This window comes from Hyalella azteca, unplaced genomic scaffold (assembly GCF_000764305.2).
Source record: "Hyalella azteca isolate HAZT.00-mixed unplaced genomic scaffold, Hazt_2.0.2 contig931, whole genome shotgun sequence".
Lineage (NCBI taxonomy): Eukaryota > Metazoa > Arthropoda > Malacostraca > Amphipoda > Hyalellidae > Hyalella > Hyalella azteca.
The window spans coordinates 16817-34880 of record NW_025931265.1 but is presented as its reverse complement, the minus strand read 5'-3'; the positions used below and the strand labels follow the sequence as shown (position 1 = coordinate 34880).

Sequence of the window (18064 nt, the reverse complement as noted above, 5' to 3'; positions counted from 1 at the left end):
CAATGTCAAACCCCAAAATATACGAGTCAACGGCCCCAGCAAAAGAGGGGTAGTTCTCCTACAATCTGGATTAATCTATAGATTTTGGCTTCAAAAAAGATTGTAGGCTTCTTCATTATTTGAACTACATTAAAGAAATTACTACTACATTGAGCAGCCGTTTATCCTGCTACATGAGACAAGCTCGAAGCCAGACCAGGTCTCAAAGTATTACAATCGAGCAGCTTCATCTCAAGATCCACGATGAATTCAACAGACCCCGTGACACCCTTGACAACAATGTCAAACCCAACGAGACTATCATTCACGCTGTCTTTCAAGAACCCACCAGCATCGTCAACTTGCAGTGGCTCGACAACATATGACCGACGACAGCTGAAGCCCTCATCTCTACGGATTTTACTCCAGCTATCCATCTCACAACTATATATATATATACTGGATTTTCTAAGCTTTGAGAATGTTTCAGAATTATTTTCACGATTCTAAATTTTCCTGTTGTATCATATTTACGTGTCTAATGTACTTCTTTCTACCAAAATTTCCGTATTCAATGCTTTATATAACTTGAAAATGAATGTTGTCGCATTCGAACCGTCGTTAATAAATTAAAATTACTTCCTAAAACCAGCAATTTGATCAACCAACTTCTTCTAAAGAGTAATATTATTTTTTTAAATTTAAATAAATGAATTCTATGGTCATTAACCACCCTAGTTTTAAAGAGCTAATTCTGCCATCTAATAATAATTTCTAAGTGTTTAAACCTGTCATCTCAATCTTATGTCATATAGATCTGCAGGATCACAATTTTTTGTCAGATTTTCACACAGAAATCGAAAAAATTGTCACGACCTAAACATCACCTTTAGGTTCCATTGAACACGTGTGCTGAGTTTCATCGAACAGCGTTCATTAGTTTGGAGTTATTTCATGTTCACTGAATTTTGGAGACCGGCCGCAAGTTTGGCCGTAAAAGTGTCCGAGAGGTGCACTAAACGCGGACTATTTACTGTTGGCAGTGTACAGTCTTTTCCAGTAATCGCAGGAAACGAGGTCTCTTCCACTGTCAGCAGTGAACGCGGTGGTTTCTTTCAATGACGAAAGGAACATTATTTTCTTACTCCACAAATATTAAACCTTGTGCCAATCAGACGTAATAACGAACGGCTAGAAACCAGCTGTTAGGAAATTAATCAATGAGTGGTTTAATATACGAGCGTTGATACAAGGATAAAAATAGCATGGCAAGCCACGAGCTGCCTCACCCGGTCACCACTACGACATCAATAGGTTTCAAAAGTTGGTGGAGTTTGGCGTGCGGTGCAATGCGCACACGTTCGACTTCAATATTACCATTTGTTTCTGCACGCAAACAACGTATACGAGGTGAGCTGTAGACGGATATCAATCGTATCATACGTTTATCTAGAACAATAAATTGTCGAAAGAAAGAATGAACTTAAATCCAAATTGGGATTCGCTGTTCGAGTGACATGCGATTCGATGTTTATTACGAGCTATTAACAACGGAACTTTTTTATAGCCTTATGTTCTTTCCACTTGTCGCATTAGGAATCGCCACCATACCGACACAACACTAGACCATATTGTAGTATGGTGTCAAGTAATTCCTGAAACGCGCTTATATATGCTATTAGGTGGAGGTGGAATTTTATTACAACTCTCACCTCAATTCTAAGAGAAACTGTGGGGGCTAGTCTTGCTGCCCATATATAATTCGATTTACTCCATTTCAGAAGAATACTTCAATATTTACGGCCAGGGATTGAAATGATAAGTGATTATGGTAAAAGAGGCTTATAATGTTCACTAAAATATAGGTATTTTATTTTATTGATAGCGAATTATTATATAACAACATTTTATGTATTGAAATATGTAACATGTTATGTTTACATTGAATTATTATGGCACAAACGCTTATTATTGGGCAATGAAATAATTGGCACGTTTATCCGAAATTTCAATCAAGAAAACAACATCAGTTAGCATAGATTTTCCTCAACTAAACCTCTGTCCTTATACGACCTAAATACTACAGAAGGCAAGACGCCGTAATTTTAAATCTAAATTGGGATTTGCTCTTTGAGTTACATGCGATTCGATTTTTATTTCGAGCTATTTTCAACGAAAGATTTCTACAGCCTTACTTTCTTTACACCTGGTCGCATTAGGAATAACCGTCATATGGTGTCAAATAATTCCTGAAATGTGCGTATATTATATGCAACAAGGTGGAGGTGAAATTGGATTAAAACTCCTAATTCTGAGAGAAGCTGTGGGGGCTAATCTTGGCGCCCATATTTAATCCGTCTTACACCACTTCTGAAGCAAATATGTATTAACGTCCAGAGATTGAAATGATGAAGTGATTGTTGTAAAAGATTTATTTATTGTAGTAAAAGAAGCTCACAACATTGGCATACGCAATTAGGATTTGAATGAGACAAATGTAAATAAAAGAATAGGCGAGATAAAATGGTTGGCTAAAATCAACAGTTAACTTATCTGGATCCAAGCAATTAATGGAGCCAGTTAATTCAATAAAACAGGCTTTTTGGTCCTATATAATTTAATTAAAAATACTATAAAACTAATTAATGAACATTTTACATCGCAAAGATATCATGCAGGTCTTCAGTGATTCGCATGCACAAAGGAAACGTGCGTCATCTGCACGATCAACCAAAAGGCGGGTAGGAGTTTAGTTTTAGTCTAAACTAAACTTGTGCCAAGGCGGGCACGAGTTTACTTTTAGTTCCGTGCTCTGTTCATGTTGAAATTTGTGATCCGCGCTATAGTGGGAGTCATGATGTCATTTGTGTGCAGTAATGCCAGGACACAAGACCTTGTATTACGGTAGGTATGTGTAATGTACAAAATTTTCCGGGGCTTCTCTTAATAATCTTTGTATAATCTACAAGTCTTAGCTTAGAAGTCAGCTGCGCAACGCTTCACAGTGGAAAAATTCGAAGTCGAAAAGGGCAACAAAGTTGTCTCATCCCTAGGGCTAAAGAATATTCTAAGAATATTTCTAAGCTAAGAATATTCGCCATATATTTTACGCTACGGAAAGAGTAGGAGCTTAGTGCTAAGGAAGAAGGCAGTTTTCATGTTATATCTCTGGGTCGCCTGCCGAAGACCACCACTGCCCTCGATGTAATGGACCATCATGATTCCTGCCTTCCGGAACGTAGCCTTCAACACTTCTGGACAATCATATAGGCAGCCGAAAGCCACCAGACAGAACGAATCAATTAAATTAGACCAATCAGCCCTCAGGAGAAACAGCCGGCGATCGAATGGCCTAGCATCGTCCGCCGTCCCGCGAAAAAATTCTGCACCACTCGGACGTAACGCGCCGGAGCCTTGCAGCGAATGTGATTTCCGCCACCAAGTCGTCCCTATCTAGGCCGTGCGTCGAACCAGCCCTCGGTCGAACGACCACTCGTCGAAGGACGATAAATTTTGGAACAGAGCTATGCTATCTGAAACCTAACCTCAGATGCGGTGAACGTAAAAGTACGTAATTTAACGATGTCCGAAAGTCATATTCGATCCGCGGTCTGGTGGTGCACGGCAAGTTTTTTGCAAGGCCGGAGGAGGACAAAGCCGAGTGGTCGCAAGCTGTTGCGCGCAAGTTCTAGTTCGAGCGGTGGCCAGGGTATGAAGTGATGCTTCGACGCAACGTTCAGTGGTGGACGGTCATTCGACTCTAGACTATTCGGCCTCGCGTCTGGGGGGTGTAGAGCTCAAAATATTCAAAGCAGAATGATGTCAAGGGTCGGCTACGGATAGCTGAAGGTTCCATTCACGGCTGATTGGTGGATGTCCAGAGAGATCCAAGGCGTTCGATTCAGGGCTTATTGGTGCACGGCTGCGTTCTCATATCCCTCGCGAATGTGACCTTGTCTGCATAAAGCTTCATTCAAGATTCTGGTGCGGCAGGTTTTGCCTCTTTGGTGCTCCGCCTTGCGCACGATTAAGTTGGTTGAGCTCAGGGTTGCCATGTGGTGGCAAGGGAATAGGGCATAATCAGCTCACAAAGAGGCTAAATAAAATACTTAAAAATACTTTTTTAAAAACATGTTTTACTTGTGGACTAAAAAGTAGAAAATAAATTATGGCTCGCCCCAAAAAACGTGTGTCGGGCAGATTTATGATTAAAGCGAAAAGCACACAACACACGAATTTGGAAATTTAATGGTAAACGTACAGCCCGACCNGGAAGGGAGGGGGCATTTTTTAACGCATTTTTCATATTCGGCCGTGTCTGTCCCGAACGTATCAGGTACCAAATACGCGCGCCCCACGATCGCCCCAAGCTCGACGGGTATTTCACAAGATTCCATTTCGGCGCTTATTTCGCTCCGGCAACCGGAACCTAAAGCGGACATAGAGCTTCTAATTTACACCGTAACAAGAATTTGGGGCGTCCTTGTGCCAGCGGCTGAGTGCTGACAGGAATAAAAGTTTCGATAGGGTATGGTTTCTCGTGCGTGGGACGAGTTTGGCTACCGTTTAGATGTTTGCCGCGCAGCACAAGAGGGACATATTGATCATTTATAAAAAAAACTATGAATCTTTTTATTTCCATTGGTGTATAAATTATTCATTATAAATTTATACCTAAATAAATACGAATTTATTAAATTGGGTCCATCATTTAGAATAACCCTGTATATTCAAGGAGTAAAACTGCAAGAAATTTTCCGTTCTGGACAGCATGTGCCATCTTAACATATCTCAATGGTTTGTGTGCGCAGGTGGCAAGCCTTCTTTTACTACTGTTCGGCATCTATGGCTTGGCCGTTACAAGTGAGTAAATGAAATAATTATTTATCTATATCTGAATCCCGCACCACATTGGTCTCTCATGCCCGAATGACCAATCAATTCTCACGCATCGATTGGTTCGATTTTCTCTTAATCAAATTTTCCAAACAGCAAATGTACGCGCAAAATTGGGAGAATTTCAAAATTGAAACATTATACACAACACATGTTGTGTTTAATGTTTTAATGTTTTTCACAACACATGTTGTGTGTAATGTTTTTAAAATTGAAAACAGTGCTTGGAACTTGTAAAACTTCCAAAACACCGAGAGGATCAATATCTACTCGGAAGAAACCCCTTCAAAATATTTACTTATTAAGCAAGCACTTATTAGAAGCCAATACAGTTCAACGCGTTGAATAATTGTGGAATATAATGCACAATCAGCATGAGCCAGCAGTTCTAGAGATTGATTTTCTAGGAGATTTGAGAAAGAGTAAACCTAGTTCACACTCACATTATACATTCATTTAACTTTCGTTTAAAAGTCTGGAGGATTCTTGATTTTTGTCACAAAATTGAAATGAACTAAATTAAAGTAAAAGTTCGACTTTTCAACCTAGCCCCATCCTGTAATGGCTTATGATTCTACCCCCAAAAAACATACCACCTTTGCTCAGAAAAAAAAAAAAATTTTTAGATCACAGTAAAATGCCGACACGATAGGTATTGTGAATACTCGCCCGAATCCATTCGTGTATAAATTCTCTCAGACGCAAACAAGATATAAAAACTATTACAATAATAAAATGATTTTATTAATAGAATATAAGCCGTGATTGCACTGTAATTTAAGGTTTTTGATTACTCAGCAGAGGATAAAATGATTTGGTACGACATCATAGCTTACGTCACTGACATCCTGCTCGCCATCACACTCATAATTGGTGTTATAAAGGCAAGTACAATAACGTTATAAAACTATTTTCAGCTTAACAGGTGTTTTCGAGATGGATAATACCCGACGCTTGAAAATCCCCTTTTTGTAATCAAACTATGGTTTCCAACTTAAAGTGGTCAATTCCAAAAAAAAAATTAGTTCAAAATCTGATTGAACATCAGAATATAAATAAAGTTTTTAAATGTGAAGTAAACTGTAATCCTTTATCTACCAATAAATTACGTAATAGTTTGTCCAATGGCAGGTATACGAAGAAATATTTCTTACAGGTTCCACTACCACGAATATAATTTCAATATTTTAAAGAACAAAAATTCTGAGGACAGAACACATCGATGGATTCAAATCTGTCTCTTATACACATCTAGATGTGTATAAGAGACAGATGTGGGGTTATGTGGGGGTCTACCTCCCGCACCCCCCATTGGGACAGTGCATTAGCCNCGGAGTTAGTGCTCGGCGACACGACTTGGGCCTTCTTCGTTGGTGGGCTCATTGGGACGGCTATTGTGTCGTACCTCATCGTCGTGGTGCGCTCCTACGCCGTACAGGTGAGTTTACATTTTACTGTCTACTTTCTTGTACATGTCGTGCAATTTCCATCAAGCTTTCAATCATCATTGATTTTCACAACTCTTTTTAGCGCATTTTCTCATTTATGGAAAAAATGCACTATTGTGCTCGCCATGTCAGTCTGTCTGTCTGTTCGTCCGTCCGTGACCTCAAGTTTTCGTCAACGAGAAAATGCGCTCTCTGTCACTCACTGCTGTGAGTACTGAGTTAAATTTTTTAACAAATGGATGCACGAGATACTTGCAGAACGAAATGAATAAATGAGACTATTGAAAGTACAGGTTAGTGGCATACTTTCAATAAGCATCAAAATCCAAGTTAGGGTTTGTTTTAGTATCTCACAATCGATTATTTTTAGCGCATTTTCTCACTTTTGGAAAAAAACGCTATTGTGCTCGTCATGTCCGTCCGTCCGTCCGTGACTTCACGTGACAGAGAAAATGCGCTCTCTGTCACTCTCTGCAGTGAGTCCTGATAGATTTTTTATATGACAGTTGGAATCCAGTGGCGGTGGTGGTGGAAACATCGTCTAATTAAGGCGCTCGACTTCATTCCCTTCCGCGTCCATCATTTCTGTGTACATCGAACATACGTAAAGAGGTAGTAACGGCGACCATCAGTGCTGGACTTCGAACATATGAGAAGAGGTAGTAACGGCGACCATCAGTGCTGGACCTCGAACATATGAGAAGAGGTAATAACGGCGACCATCATTATTTTGTACTCAACAGATTAATACATGCTGAATGATTGTAAAAACATTTTCATTAGATTAATTTGACAAAAATGCATTATTTTGCGAAATTTCTGTTCAATCTGCAGTACAGGAGCGCTCAAAGAAAACATATATTGATACTATTGATACAGCACATAAAAGTTTAAATATAGAGAAATGAATTTGTCCAAAAAGCGGCGCACTTTTTTTATGCTCCTGTGTGGGTCATTACGACCTAATTTGACCAGGCAGAAGGGCGAGTCAATGCTACGTCTGCTCCCGAAGTCCTAACAGAGCTATAGGCCGAACTGCGTGTCAACTCGAGACTGCAAGAGACAGCAGCGCGCCCTCACGTCTTCAGTGACGGAAATGGCTATACGACCACTCACATTTTTCTAAATATCTTTTCTTGCATAGAAAAATACTGGATTCTAATTATACTAGGCTAAACTACGTATAAAAACGTTTCAAACGCTATACGAAAAAAATAATTTTCTCAAAATATATAAGAAGAAACGATGAAATTTAGAAAAACCTAGGTGGAAATGGTTATAAGACCAAGATGGGCTTTTCTTCATTTTAGTATGTTTGTAATATTTTCACGTTAAAAAGTACAGCAACATAAAGAATATCCTGATTTTCGCCATTTAGGGTACTTCTGGTGTACTCTTGGTGTATTTCAGTGTCCTCATTTATATTTTTTTAAGGAAAAATATGTCAAAAGGGACAGGACTCACAGAGGCAGAGAAGGCGCAGATTTTGGCCTTTGCGAAATGCGGTAGAATCCAACAGGACATCGCAAAGGAAATAAAACGCTCAAAAACCGTTGTACAATTACTTTTTGCTAATCCGGATGGCTACGGATCATAAATGCACCCTGGACCAACCCCAAAATTGATCGACAGGAATCTTAGGCGACTGTTTCCAAAGGTTTCTAAAGCTGGCGCTACCTCTACTTCTATAATATTGGCCACCAGAGTTGATGTGACAGCACGACTCATCCGTCAGATATTGCATGCCTCGAATAAATTCAAGTACATGAAGCGGAAAAATGCCCCTCTGCTCACACACTACTAAAACTTGCTGAAAAAATATGCTTATCGGTGAGGCATTATCTTCAGTGATGAAAAAAAGTTCAATCTTTATGGTCTAGATGGATGGAAATGCTATTTGCACCATCTGAACCGTGAGCCGGAATTCTTTTCCAAGCTGCAATCCTATGCTCAAGTAAAAACTTATTATCAACCTACTAAAACTTGCTGAAAAAAATATGCTTATCGGTGAGGCATTATCTTCAGTGATGAAAAAAAGTTCAATCTTTATGGTCTAGATAGATGACAATGCTATTGGCACCGTCTGGACCGTGAGCCTCAATTCTTTTCAAAGCGGCAATCTGGTGTTGGTTCGGTCATGGTTTGGGGGGATTTTAGCCATAAGGGAAAAATTAACTCTATATAGCTATTTTACAAGGGAGACAAGATTCCAAGGCATAAAAGCACACGCTATTTCGCCATCTTCTCCCTTTTGCCGATGAGAAACGAGGGATCATATGTTTTCCAGCAAGACAATGCTTCGATTCACACTTCGAAGTCAGCTAACAAGTGGTTCCAAAAGCAGAATATTACTCTTTTGCCGTGGCCAGCGCTTAGCCCTGACCTCAACGCCATTGAAAACCTATGGAGCATCATGGCGAGGGATGTTTACCAAAATGAGCGCCGGTTCCAATCTGTGAGTGACCTGAGCACGGCTATCCTTCGTTCCTGGGATAAAATTCCTCAAAAGACTTTGGATGATTTGGTAAATAGCATGGGAAGATGATACATTGAGGTAATTAGGGCAAAAGGAGGTAAGATTGCCTATAAAAACGAGTGTATGTGTTCCACAAACGGAAAAACATATCTTGGTCTTATAACCATTTCTACCATAGGTTTATCTAATTTCATCATTTCTTCTCAAGTTATTTTTTTTTTCGTTTGGCGTTGAAACAGTTTTTGAACATAGTTTAGCCTTGTATAATTATAATCCAGTAGTTTTATACGCAGAAAAAATATTTAGAAAAAGCTAAGTGGTAGTACAGCCATTTCCGTCACTGTAGCAGCGTATAACAGTGGAGAGGATGATTGAGGGAGGGGAAGGAAATGGTGAATGTAGGGAGGAATTGGTGAATGTAGAGAGGAATTGGTGAATGTAGGGAGGAATTGGTGAATGTAGAGAGGAATTGGTGAATGAATAAATTGCTAAAATAATTGGGCCATGTATCGCGTGCGCGAAACATATACGGAACAGAGGTGCATGGTTTATTAACAAATCTATTATCCAACGCCCTAGAGCACAGTAAAAAATTCGAAGACAGTCTGATTCTGCGCTTTTCATATTTTGTGCGACTGGAAAAATCCTGACATACAATTAAGTGCCTTGTTATTCAGGTTCATGAATGAAGTTGTACAAGGCTGACTTAGAAGACGCTAGTATTTGACAATGCAGTCGTATTGTTTTTCCTGATATATTTGTTATCTATTTATCACGACAATGATTTAATCTGTTCATTGATACTCTTTTTTTTTTGAGGGTATAAGGAGGCTCTTCCTCACTGTTCAGATTAATAAACAGTCTGGCAAGGGAAGTGGTCAAGAAACGCAAGGCTACAGGAATCGAACGCCTCCTCACCCCTCCAATTGCTTACTCTGATCTCCTACCCTAATTAACCCCCACAATTGTGAAAAACATTTAGGGTTGTTACCCTCACCATTACAGCCGACGTGAGGGCGAGGGTGCCCTCATACCCTCTCCTAGGTACGATATATCTCGTCCATACAATCATATCATGTAAAAATGTTAACAAAACACACAACACATCCAGTGCAAATATTGTCTCATCCCTCCCTCAGGGGGGACTTCTGACGCGTGTCAGTACTCGTCAGAAGTCCTTTGGGATTTTGCGCTCCTAGGGGGATTGTCCCTAGCTGAGCGCCCCACCGCTGAGCTCGCGGTGTCTGACTGTGGGTCTCAGTTGTGTGGTTAAGTTATTATGTAGGTAGGATTCCTTACATTAAGTTATTATGTAGGTAGGGTTCCGTACATTAAGTTATTATGTAGGTAGGATTCCTTACATTAAGTTATTATGTAGCTAGGATTCCTTACATTTCCCTTCTCTGTCTCTCTCGTGCGGGCGGCCGACGTCCCGTGTAAGCGACCTTTTGTTCGAGTGTCTTAGTTTCTGGTGCTTTTCACCTGTCCCTCCTTGTCACTTCGTCTCTTTGAGATGCTAACGCTGCTTTCTTCGCGCCAGCTTCAGCGGGCTGGGCAAATGAGACCTTCCACCCCTTGTAGGTGATGAACAATTTTTGATTTGGGAATCTTTTGATAAGAGATTTTTCGATAACATCACCACCTCTTTGGTGATGTTCATATTGACTTAAGGTGCGAGATAGCTAAATAGCTGAAGCGCTAGTAAACCTGTGGCCACTAGACTAAACTAAATTATCTCATCCCTATACTAATAAGTGCGCTATTTACTTCAATCTGAGAAAGTGAATGCAGTCAAGGAAAATATAGACCACCAACTCACATAATGTTTTCTTAAAACTGCCCCTCTCCTATAATATGCATACACACACACACTCGCGCTCGCTTGCCCTTGCAAGGAAATTCTTAATTAACTGTGAAAAATCGTTCAACATTTATATTTTTACTATATATTAATGATGATAAATTAATTGATACCACCTTGTTGCGATTCTTGCATGCATTTCAACATGAATTTCGAACTGTTGACTCGAGAGGCTATGAATGGCTGAGTGTTTCCTCCATGGTTGAACTAATACAAGGTTGACCCACGTGCAGCTGCGCCTTGCGGATGTCGTTTGTTATTCCATCCGTGATGTCACCTTGGTCGTTGTGACGTCACCGTGTGATAAAAATTGATTTGTAGCACCTGTTCTGCTTAAAATAAGACTAGTTGCAGTAAATAATTTGTTGGGGCCATTTTGATGAGGTAAATTTTTTCATGATTGAACTAATATACAAGGTTTTCCCACGTGCAGCTGCGCCTTGCAGATGTCATTTGTTATTCCAACTGTGACGTCACCTCGGCTATTGTGACGTCACCTTGACTATTGTGACGTCACCTCGTGACGTCAAACGGATTTGTAACACCGGTTTGGCTTAAACTAAGACTAGTTGCTTGCAGTATACAAATTTTCTTGGGCAATTTTGATGAGGTAAATTTTTTAAATGCTTTCAAAGATGACATAAAAACAATATGTTGATCCACACTATTCACATTTTGTGCTCACAATGACGTCACTCTAGAGATGCGCAGAACGGCGAAACTCGTCATCGCTGTGGGTCAACCTTGTATTAGTTCAACCATAGTTTTCTCTACCCGCAAGCTTGCCTCCATCACCCCCAACCAATAGAACGTAGGGAGGCCGTGGGTGTGCGTGGGGCTACAGTGATTGGGGGTGCGAGACTACTGAAGTGCACTCAGCTTAATTATATTTCCATATTATTATATTATTGACGATACAGGTACAAACATGTCCTGTCCGAATATTGCCTAATTTCATCACTGATATCTGATCAAATATAAAGCATTCTCACTGGAGCTAACTACTACTCGATCGAGCTATATAAAACTATATATATAGCCTAACGAAGTATAAAATATAGCCTAAACTAAATATATAGCCTTCGTAAATAGCCTAAACTAACAACGAAGACTGTAATTTAAAAGTCTGGGTAATTTAAAATTAGCAGCCCCTATAAACGCTTGAGAACGGGAGAGGAGGATAAGAAAAAAATAACTCAGTACTCACTGCAGTGAGTACTGAGTTATATTTTTTTAAACTTGAATTTGATCTCTCAATAAATATACTAATTTAGCAGAGTTACAAAGGTAACTGCACTAGGCTTGAGCGAGCACACGGTACGCTCTGCTACCCGATAACTTACGGTAGTAACGTCTGTTTCCTTGTTTTAATTAGTTAAAAACTAATTAATTTTAACTCATTCCTTCTTTAATTGCAAGGCAATTATGTAGACTTTCTGTGAAGTGCACGTCGTAGTAGCAGTTAAAGGACGATCATCCTAAAGACGGACATGAGTTACGTTAATAGTTAAGTACTCAGTTAGTCCGCACTAGTGCATGGGAGTCATCAGGTCATAGCGTACAAAAATGTTAAGACGTCATAACAAATCGGGTTTTTACCATGTGCAGTAGAATCCCCGAGTGTAGTTTCCGTGCCAAACCCCGAAAGCGATTTCGGGTGGTCCCGTAAATACTATATTACATTCTCATTGCAAATTTAAACGCAAAGAGTTACTCCAAAGTGTAATACGGAGCGCACTGAGTGCTTCATTTCGCTGATCATTTAAATGAATTAGTAAATAAATTTTATGTTAGCGAGATCTTTTAATGTGTACTTTACACATTAGAGCCTGTCTCTTATACACATCTAGATGTGTATAAGAGACAGGTGTAATACGGAGCGCACTGAGAGCTTCATTTCGCTGATCATTTAAAATTAGCAAATAACTTTTATGCTGTTAGCGAGATCTTTTCATGTGTACTTTACACATTAGAGTGTTGCACGAGTAGAATAACTACCGATTAGTCGAGATGGATGTATCAAATTGAACGGCATTTCAGATAATGATGTTTACAGCACGCAATGCGAGTTCTTGCTGTCATTTTTTGTCGATTCATAGAGAATAAGATTGAAAATCAAAACTTTCTAGAACAAAACCGAACAAAATCGACGTGATTATGAAGATATTACTGGGCAAAATCTCATTTATCAATGCACTTTGAGCTCAGGGTGTCGTTTTAATGAAGTGATTTTCGATTAGGTCTGTCAGAGTCCAGGAAGGATTAAATGGTACAACAATCTCCTCGTAACATGACATATTGTCATGTTACGAAGCTCTTGTGCAAGAAGAGTCTGTTGTAGCGATCAGAATTCGATTATAACAAAAATTATACAGCGGGATCAGATTTGATCCAGGCCATGTTGGCCTGTAGCCGATTCCTAACAACCCGACCTAAGTCTAATGATATTCCGGCAAATCAATTGAAAAAACCGTAAAAGCCGGCAAATTTGGCCGGAAAAAGATCTAAGTCGGCAAATTTGGATATAATAAAGCCTGACAACTCGGCATCACTGATGCGCCGCCATGGATTAACCTCAACAACGCTAGCATCGCATTCTATTTCGGTGAACAAAACCTTATTAGTGCCTGTGATAATAACATAGAAGTTTAAAAGAAAGGTTTCGTCGAATAGTAAATTAGAAATGAATGATCGTGGCGTTCCTTGGAGGTTCCTCTTGAACCAAAATCGTTACCGCATGCGGTCTGCCAACGATGACTCATACACAGCATCAGGTTCAATTTACATTGAATTATTATGGCACAAACGCTTATTATTTTTCGCAGATGGCAGAGAAGTGCTTGGTCTCGCAGTGCTGCTGCGGTTGTTCGCTCCGCTCGGGAGCCTTGGGAACTGGCATCTTCGACTTAGTAAGTAGAGGCAATTCCCTGCAATTGAATTTTCTAACTCCCGTTTTACAGTTCAACAAATTTATTTCCTAAGTTGGGCAATAAAATTATTGGCACGTTCGATATTTCCGCAAGAAAAAAAATCCGATTTCACTCATAAAAACAAAATTAGTTTGCATAGATTTTCCTCGACTAGACCTTCGTTTTTATACGACCTAAATACTCAAAAGACAAGACGCCTTAATTTGATTCAGCTTATTTTAGATTAAAGGTTACCAAATACGTGACTAATTTCTGATATCTACTGTTAACATTCGCGTCAATTGTCTTACAATGAATTATTGTTCTAAATGACGCACCCCAATTTTTTGATCTGAAGAACCGTATCACTGCTACGGTGCACTCAGTAACAGAAGATATGCTCTCTCGTGTGTGGGACGAGTTTGGCGATCGTTTAGATGTTTGCCGTGCAGCACAAGGGGGACATATTTTACATTTATAAATATGTAAAAACTTTGAATCTTTCTCTTCCCGTTGGTGTATAAATTATTCATTTTTAATTAATACTTGAATGAATACTAATTGTCTAAATTAGGTCAATTATTTAGAATAACTCTTTACATCCAAGGCCTAACACTGCAAGAAATATTCTCTTCGGGACTTTATGTGCATCTTAATAAATCTCGACGGTTTGTGTGCGCAGGTGGCAAGACTCCTTTACCTACCGTTCGGCATCTATGGCTTGGTCGTTACAAGTGAGTAAATGAAATAATTATTTAATTATCTATATCCGAATCACGCACTCCATACGTCATGCACCCCGATGGATCAATCAATTCTCACGCACCGACTGGTTTGATTTTCGGTAATCGAATTTTACAAAGAGCATATCTATGTACAGAAGTAAGATAATTTCAAATTGCAACTTTAAATACAACACATGAACGAAATGCATGCTTTTGTAAAAAAAACTGTGCTTGAAACTTTAAAATAAATTTTTTTAAACACAGACTGAGGATCAATATCTTCTCATAAGAAAACCTTTCAAATTATTTACTTACTAATCAAGCATTTATTAGAAGCCAAAACAGTTCAACGCGTTGAATAACTGTAAAATATAATAAACAATCAGCATGAGCCAGCATTTCCAGAGATTTATTTTCCAGGAGATTTGAAAATCCCGTAAGGCTGACTACAGAAAGCCTCGTTGACACCCACATTTTTCATCCAATTTAACTTTCGTTTAAAATGTGAAGGATTCTCGATTATCTCACAAATTGAAATTTATTGAATTAAAACTAAAAATTCGAGTTTCCAATCCATCCCCCATCTTGTAATACTTTATGATTACACCACCAAAAAGATATACCACCTTTGATCTAAAATAATGAAATTTTACCTCCCAGCAGAATCCTCACACGATAGGTATTGTGAATACTCACTGGAATCCTCTTGTGTTTAAATTCTTTGAAACACGCACAAAAAATAAAAACTATTACAATAAAAATATAATAATAATAATAATAATAATGATAATAATAGGCCGTAGGCCGTCGCCGATTCTTAACATCGCAGAACACTCACGGCATTTTGCGGTCTCGAACTCGCAACTCACTGTCACAATTCTGCTGTGCATAACCGCCCGGCCTCCTTGCCGATTCTGACCAGAAACTGGTGCACAGAACTGGGATCGAACCCGCGCCTCTCTGCGCCAATCTTGGTACTCTGAACTTTAACCACTGGGCCAGTTGTAATATAAATATTTGATTATTCAACAGAGGACGAAATGAAGTGGTTCAGCATCATAGGCAACATTATAGCCATCCTGCTCTCCATCACACTCATAATTGGTGTTACAAAGGCAAGTACAATAATGTTATAAAACTATTTTCAGCTCAACAAGTGTTTTCGAGATGGATAATAAATACCCGACGTTTGAGAATCCCTCTCTTGTAACTAATAAAATTTGCAACTTAAAATACAATCAACTTGAAAAAGTTTTGTTCAAACTCTGATTTCACATCAATATATAAATGACGTTTTCAAATGTGAATCAAATTTAAATTATGCAACAACAAAAAAAATCATGTTATAGGACGTCCAATGATAGGTGCGAGAAGAAAAATTTGTCTTAGGATTCCACTAACATAAATAACATTTCAATATTCTAAACGACTAGAATTCAGAGGACAAAACACGTCGTTGGACTTGAATTACGAAGCCCATGTTTAAACTTTTTTTCCCTGGCGGTGAAACATTATATAGTGATATTCGTACCTCATGACCTCATAAGAGTTACAATCTGTACACAAAGGGGTTAACGCGACGGTTAACGGGACGGTTACCTATGGGGTTAACGTGATAAAACAAAGTCCCACACTTAAAACGTATCTCATTCTTTTGAATTGCAGGAACGAGTGACGCTTATCAAGATTTGGGTTTACGTGGAGATCGTATTGGTCATCCTTGCAATAATCGGAGTGGTGACGATGCTTGTGCTAGGCGAGCCTTGGCTCCCTCTCATTGAAGTTCCCATCGGGGCGGCTATTGCGTCGTACCTCATCGTCGTAGTGCGCTCCTACGCCATACAGGTGAGTTTACATTTTACTTTCTTGTACATGTCGTGTGCAATTTTCATCAGAATTCCACTCATCATTGATTTTGACAACTCTTATATTATATTTTTTATTAAGTTATATTTTTTTAACAAATAGATGTACGAGATTCTTTTAGAAATAAATGAATAAATTTGTGTTGAAAGTACAGATTCGTGGCATACTTTAAATAAGCATCAAAATCCATGTTAGGATTTGTTTTAGTATCTCACAATCGATTATTTTTAGCACATTTTCTCATTTATGGAAAAAAACGCTATTGTGCTCGTCATGTCCGTCCGTCCGTCCGTGACTTCACGTGACAGAGAAAATGCGCTCTCTGTCTCTCACTGCAGTGGGTCCTGATATATTTTTTATATGACAGTTGGAATCCAGTGACGGTGGTGGCGGAAACATCGTCTAAGGCGCTCGACTTCATTCCCTTCCGCGTCCATCATTTCTGTGTACACCGAACATACGTAAAGAGGTAGTAACGGCGAACACCATTACAGGACATCGAACAAATGACAAGAGGTAATAACGGCGAACACCAATGCAAGACATCAAACAAATGACAAGAAGCAATTACGGCGACCATCAATGCTGGACATCGAACAAATGACAAAAGTAATAACGGCGACCATCAATGCTGTTCATCGAGCATATGACAAGGGTAACGAAGGCGACCATCAAAGCTAGACATCGAACATATGGCAAGAGGTAATAACGGCGACCATCGTACAGTACATCATACAAGCTTACGACGACATCGTACAAGCTTGACAGCGCTTAACTCTATTTTCCGAGCACCAATTACACAACTTTAATTTATTAGTGAAAGTTACAAAAAGCACTGAGAAATGGCCGACTGAAACGGTTATGCACGCACAAGCTTGTCAGCTAACGCAAGATTAGTCTTTAAGGAGTTGCCAGGGCCTTATTACAGTCATGTGGTCATTAATAACGAAGAAGTCTGTTTTTACAGATTTAAGTTTTCCAACCAGCTAACTTTTCTAGACTACGTTTGCAAACAGAAACTGGGGTACTTGTATATAGTCCAGTTGATTACTTTTCCATGTGATAAAGACATAGTTCGTCTTCGAAAAAATATTTGGAAATAAAAAGTGAAATTTTCATTCATTTATACTGTTTTCAGTAATTCATTGATGTATTTAAGTTCGCTGTAATGTAAATGACAATTATTGCCATTTGATAAATGTACACAATAAGAAACTAGTTGCTTATAAGTGAACTTGTTGTTTGTAGTCTATAAAACACGAGTGTTTTGCTACTAAAAAAAGCACTTTCATCAGACATCGCAGTGGGAATAAGTGGAAGTAAAGTTTAAAACGGCATCAGTAAAAATTTCAAAATTCAAATTTATTACTGATATAACAATTTTCTACATATATTCAACTAGGATTGCCTATAATACATATTCATACTCCAGCTAGAATAACTTTTAATGGAGAAAACTTGTAACCAGAACAGGAAATTATTGATATGAAACAGGGAAGTGAAGCATGAATTTTCATATTAGAGACGTATCCACTAGATCTCAGAAATGTTTTGTAAACATTGATCTCTCTACATACAACGTTGATAATTTTATTTTTTTTTATTTCAGTTGGAGGTAATTTCATGAAAAGTCGCCAACAAAGTTGGAAGTTAATAATGATTGTATGAACATATGATGCATCCTCAGCATATGGCTGTTTTAGGGAAATTTTTATCAAAATGTTTCAATACCTGTCATGTCAGTCATATGTCATATAGATCTGCACCACAATTTTTAGGCAGAGGTTCACAAAGGAATCGAAAAAATTGTGGTGACCTAAAAATCACCGTTAGATCCTATTAAACACGTGAGCTAAGTTTCGTCGACTTGCGTTCATTGGTTTGAGAGACATTTCATGTTCATT

The 18064-nt window shown here is 38.8% G+C and overlaps 1 protein-coding gene across 1 annotated transcript; it reads left to right on the top strand.

Annotated features, from left to right (window-relative positions):
- Positions 1–6157: 6157 nt before the first annotated feature.
- LOC108670073 lies at positions 6158–17753 on the top strand. Its single transcript, XM_018157526.2, has 6 exons — positions 6158–6313; positions 13486–13569; positions 14252–14303; positions 15327–15409; positions 15960–16139; positions 16528–17753. The coding sequence occupies exons 1-6, from the start codon at positions 6158–6160 to the stop codon at positions 16564–16566; spliced, it is 594 nt and encodes a 197-aa protein (XP_018013015.1). The 3' UTR covers positions 16567–17753.
- The last annotated feature ends 311 nt before the right edge of the window (positions 17754–18064 follow it).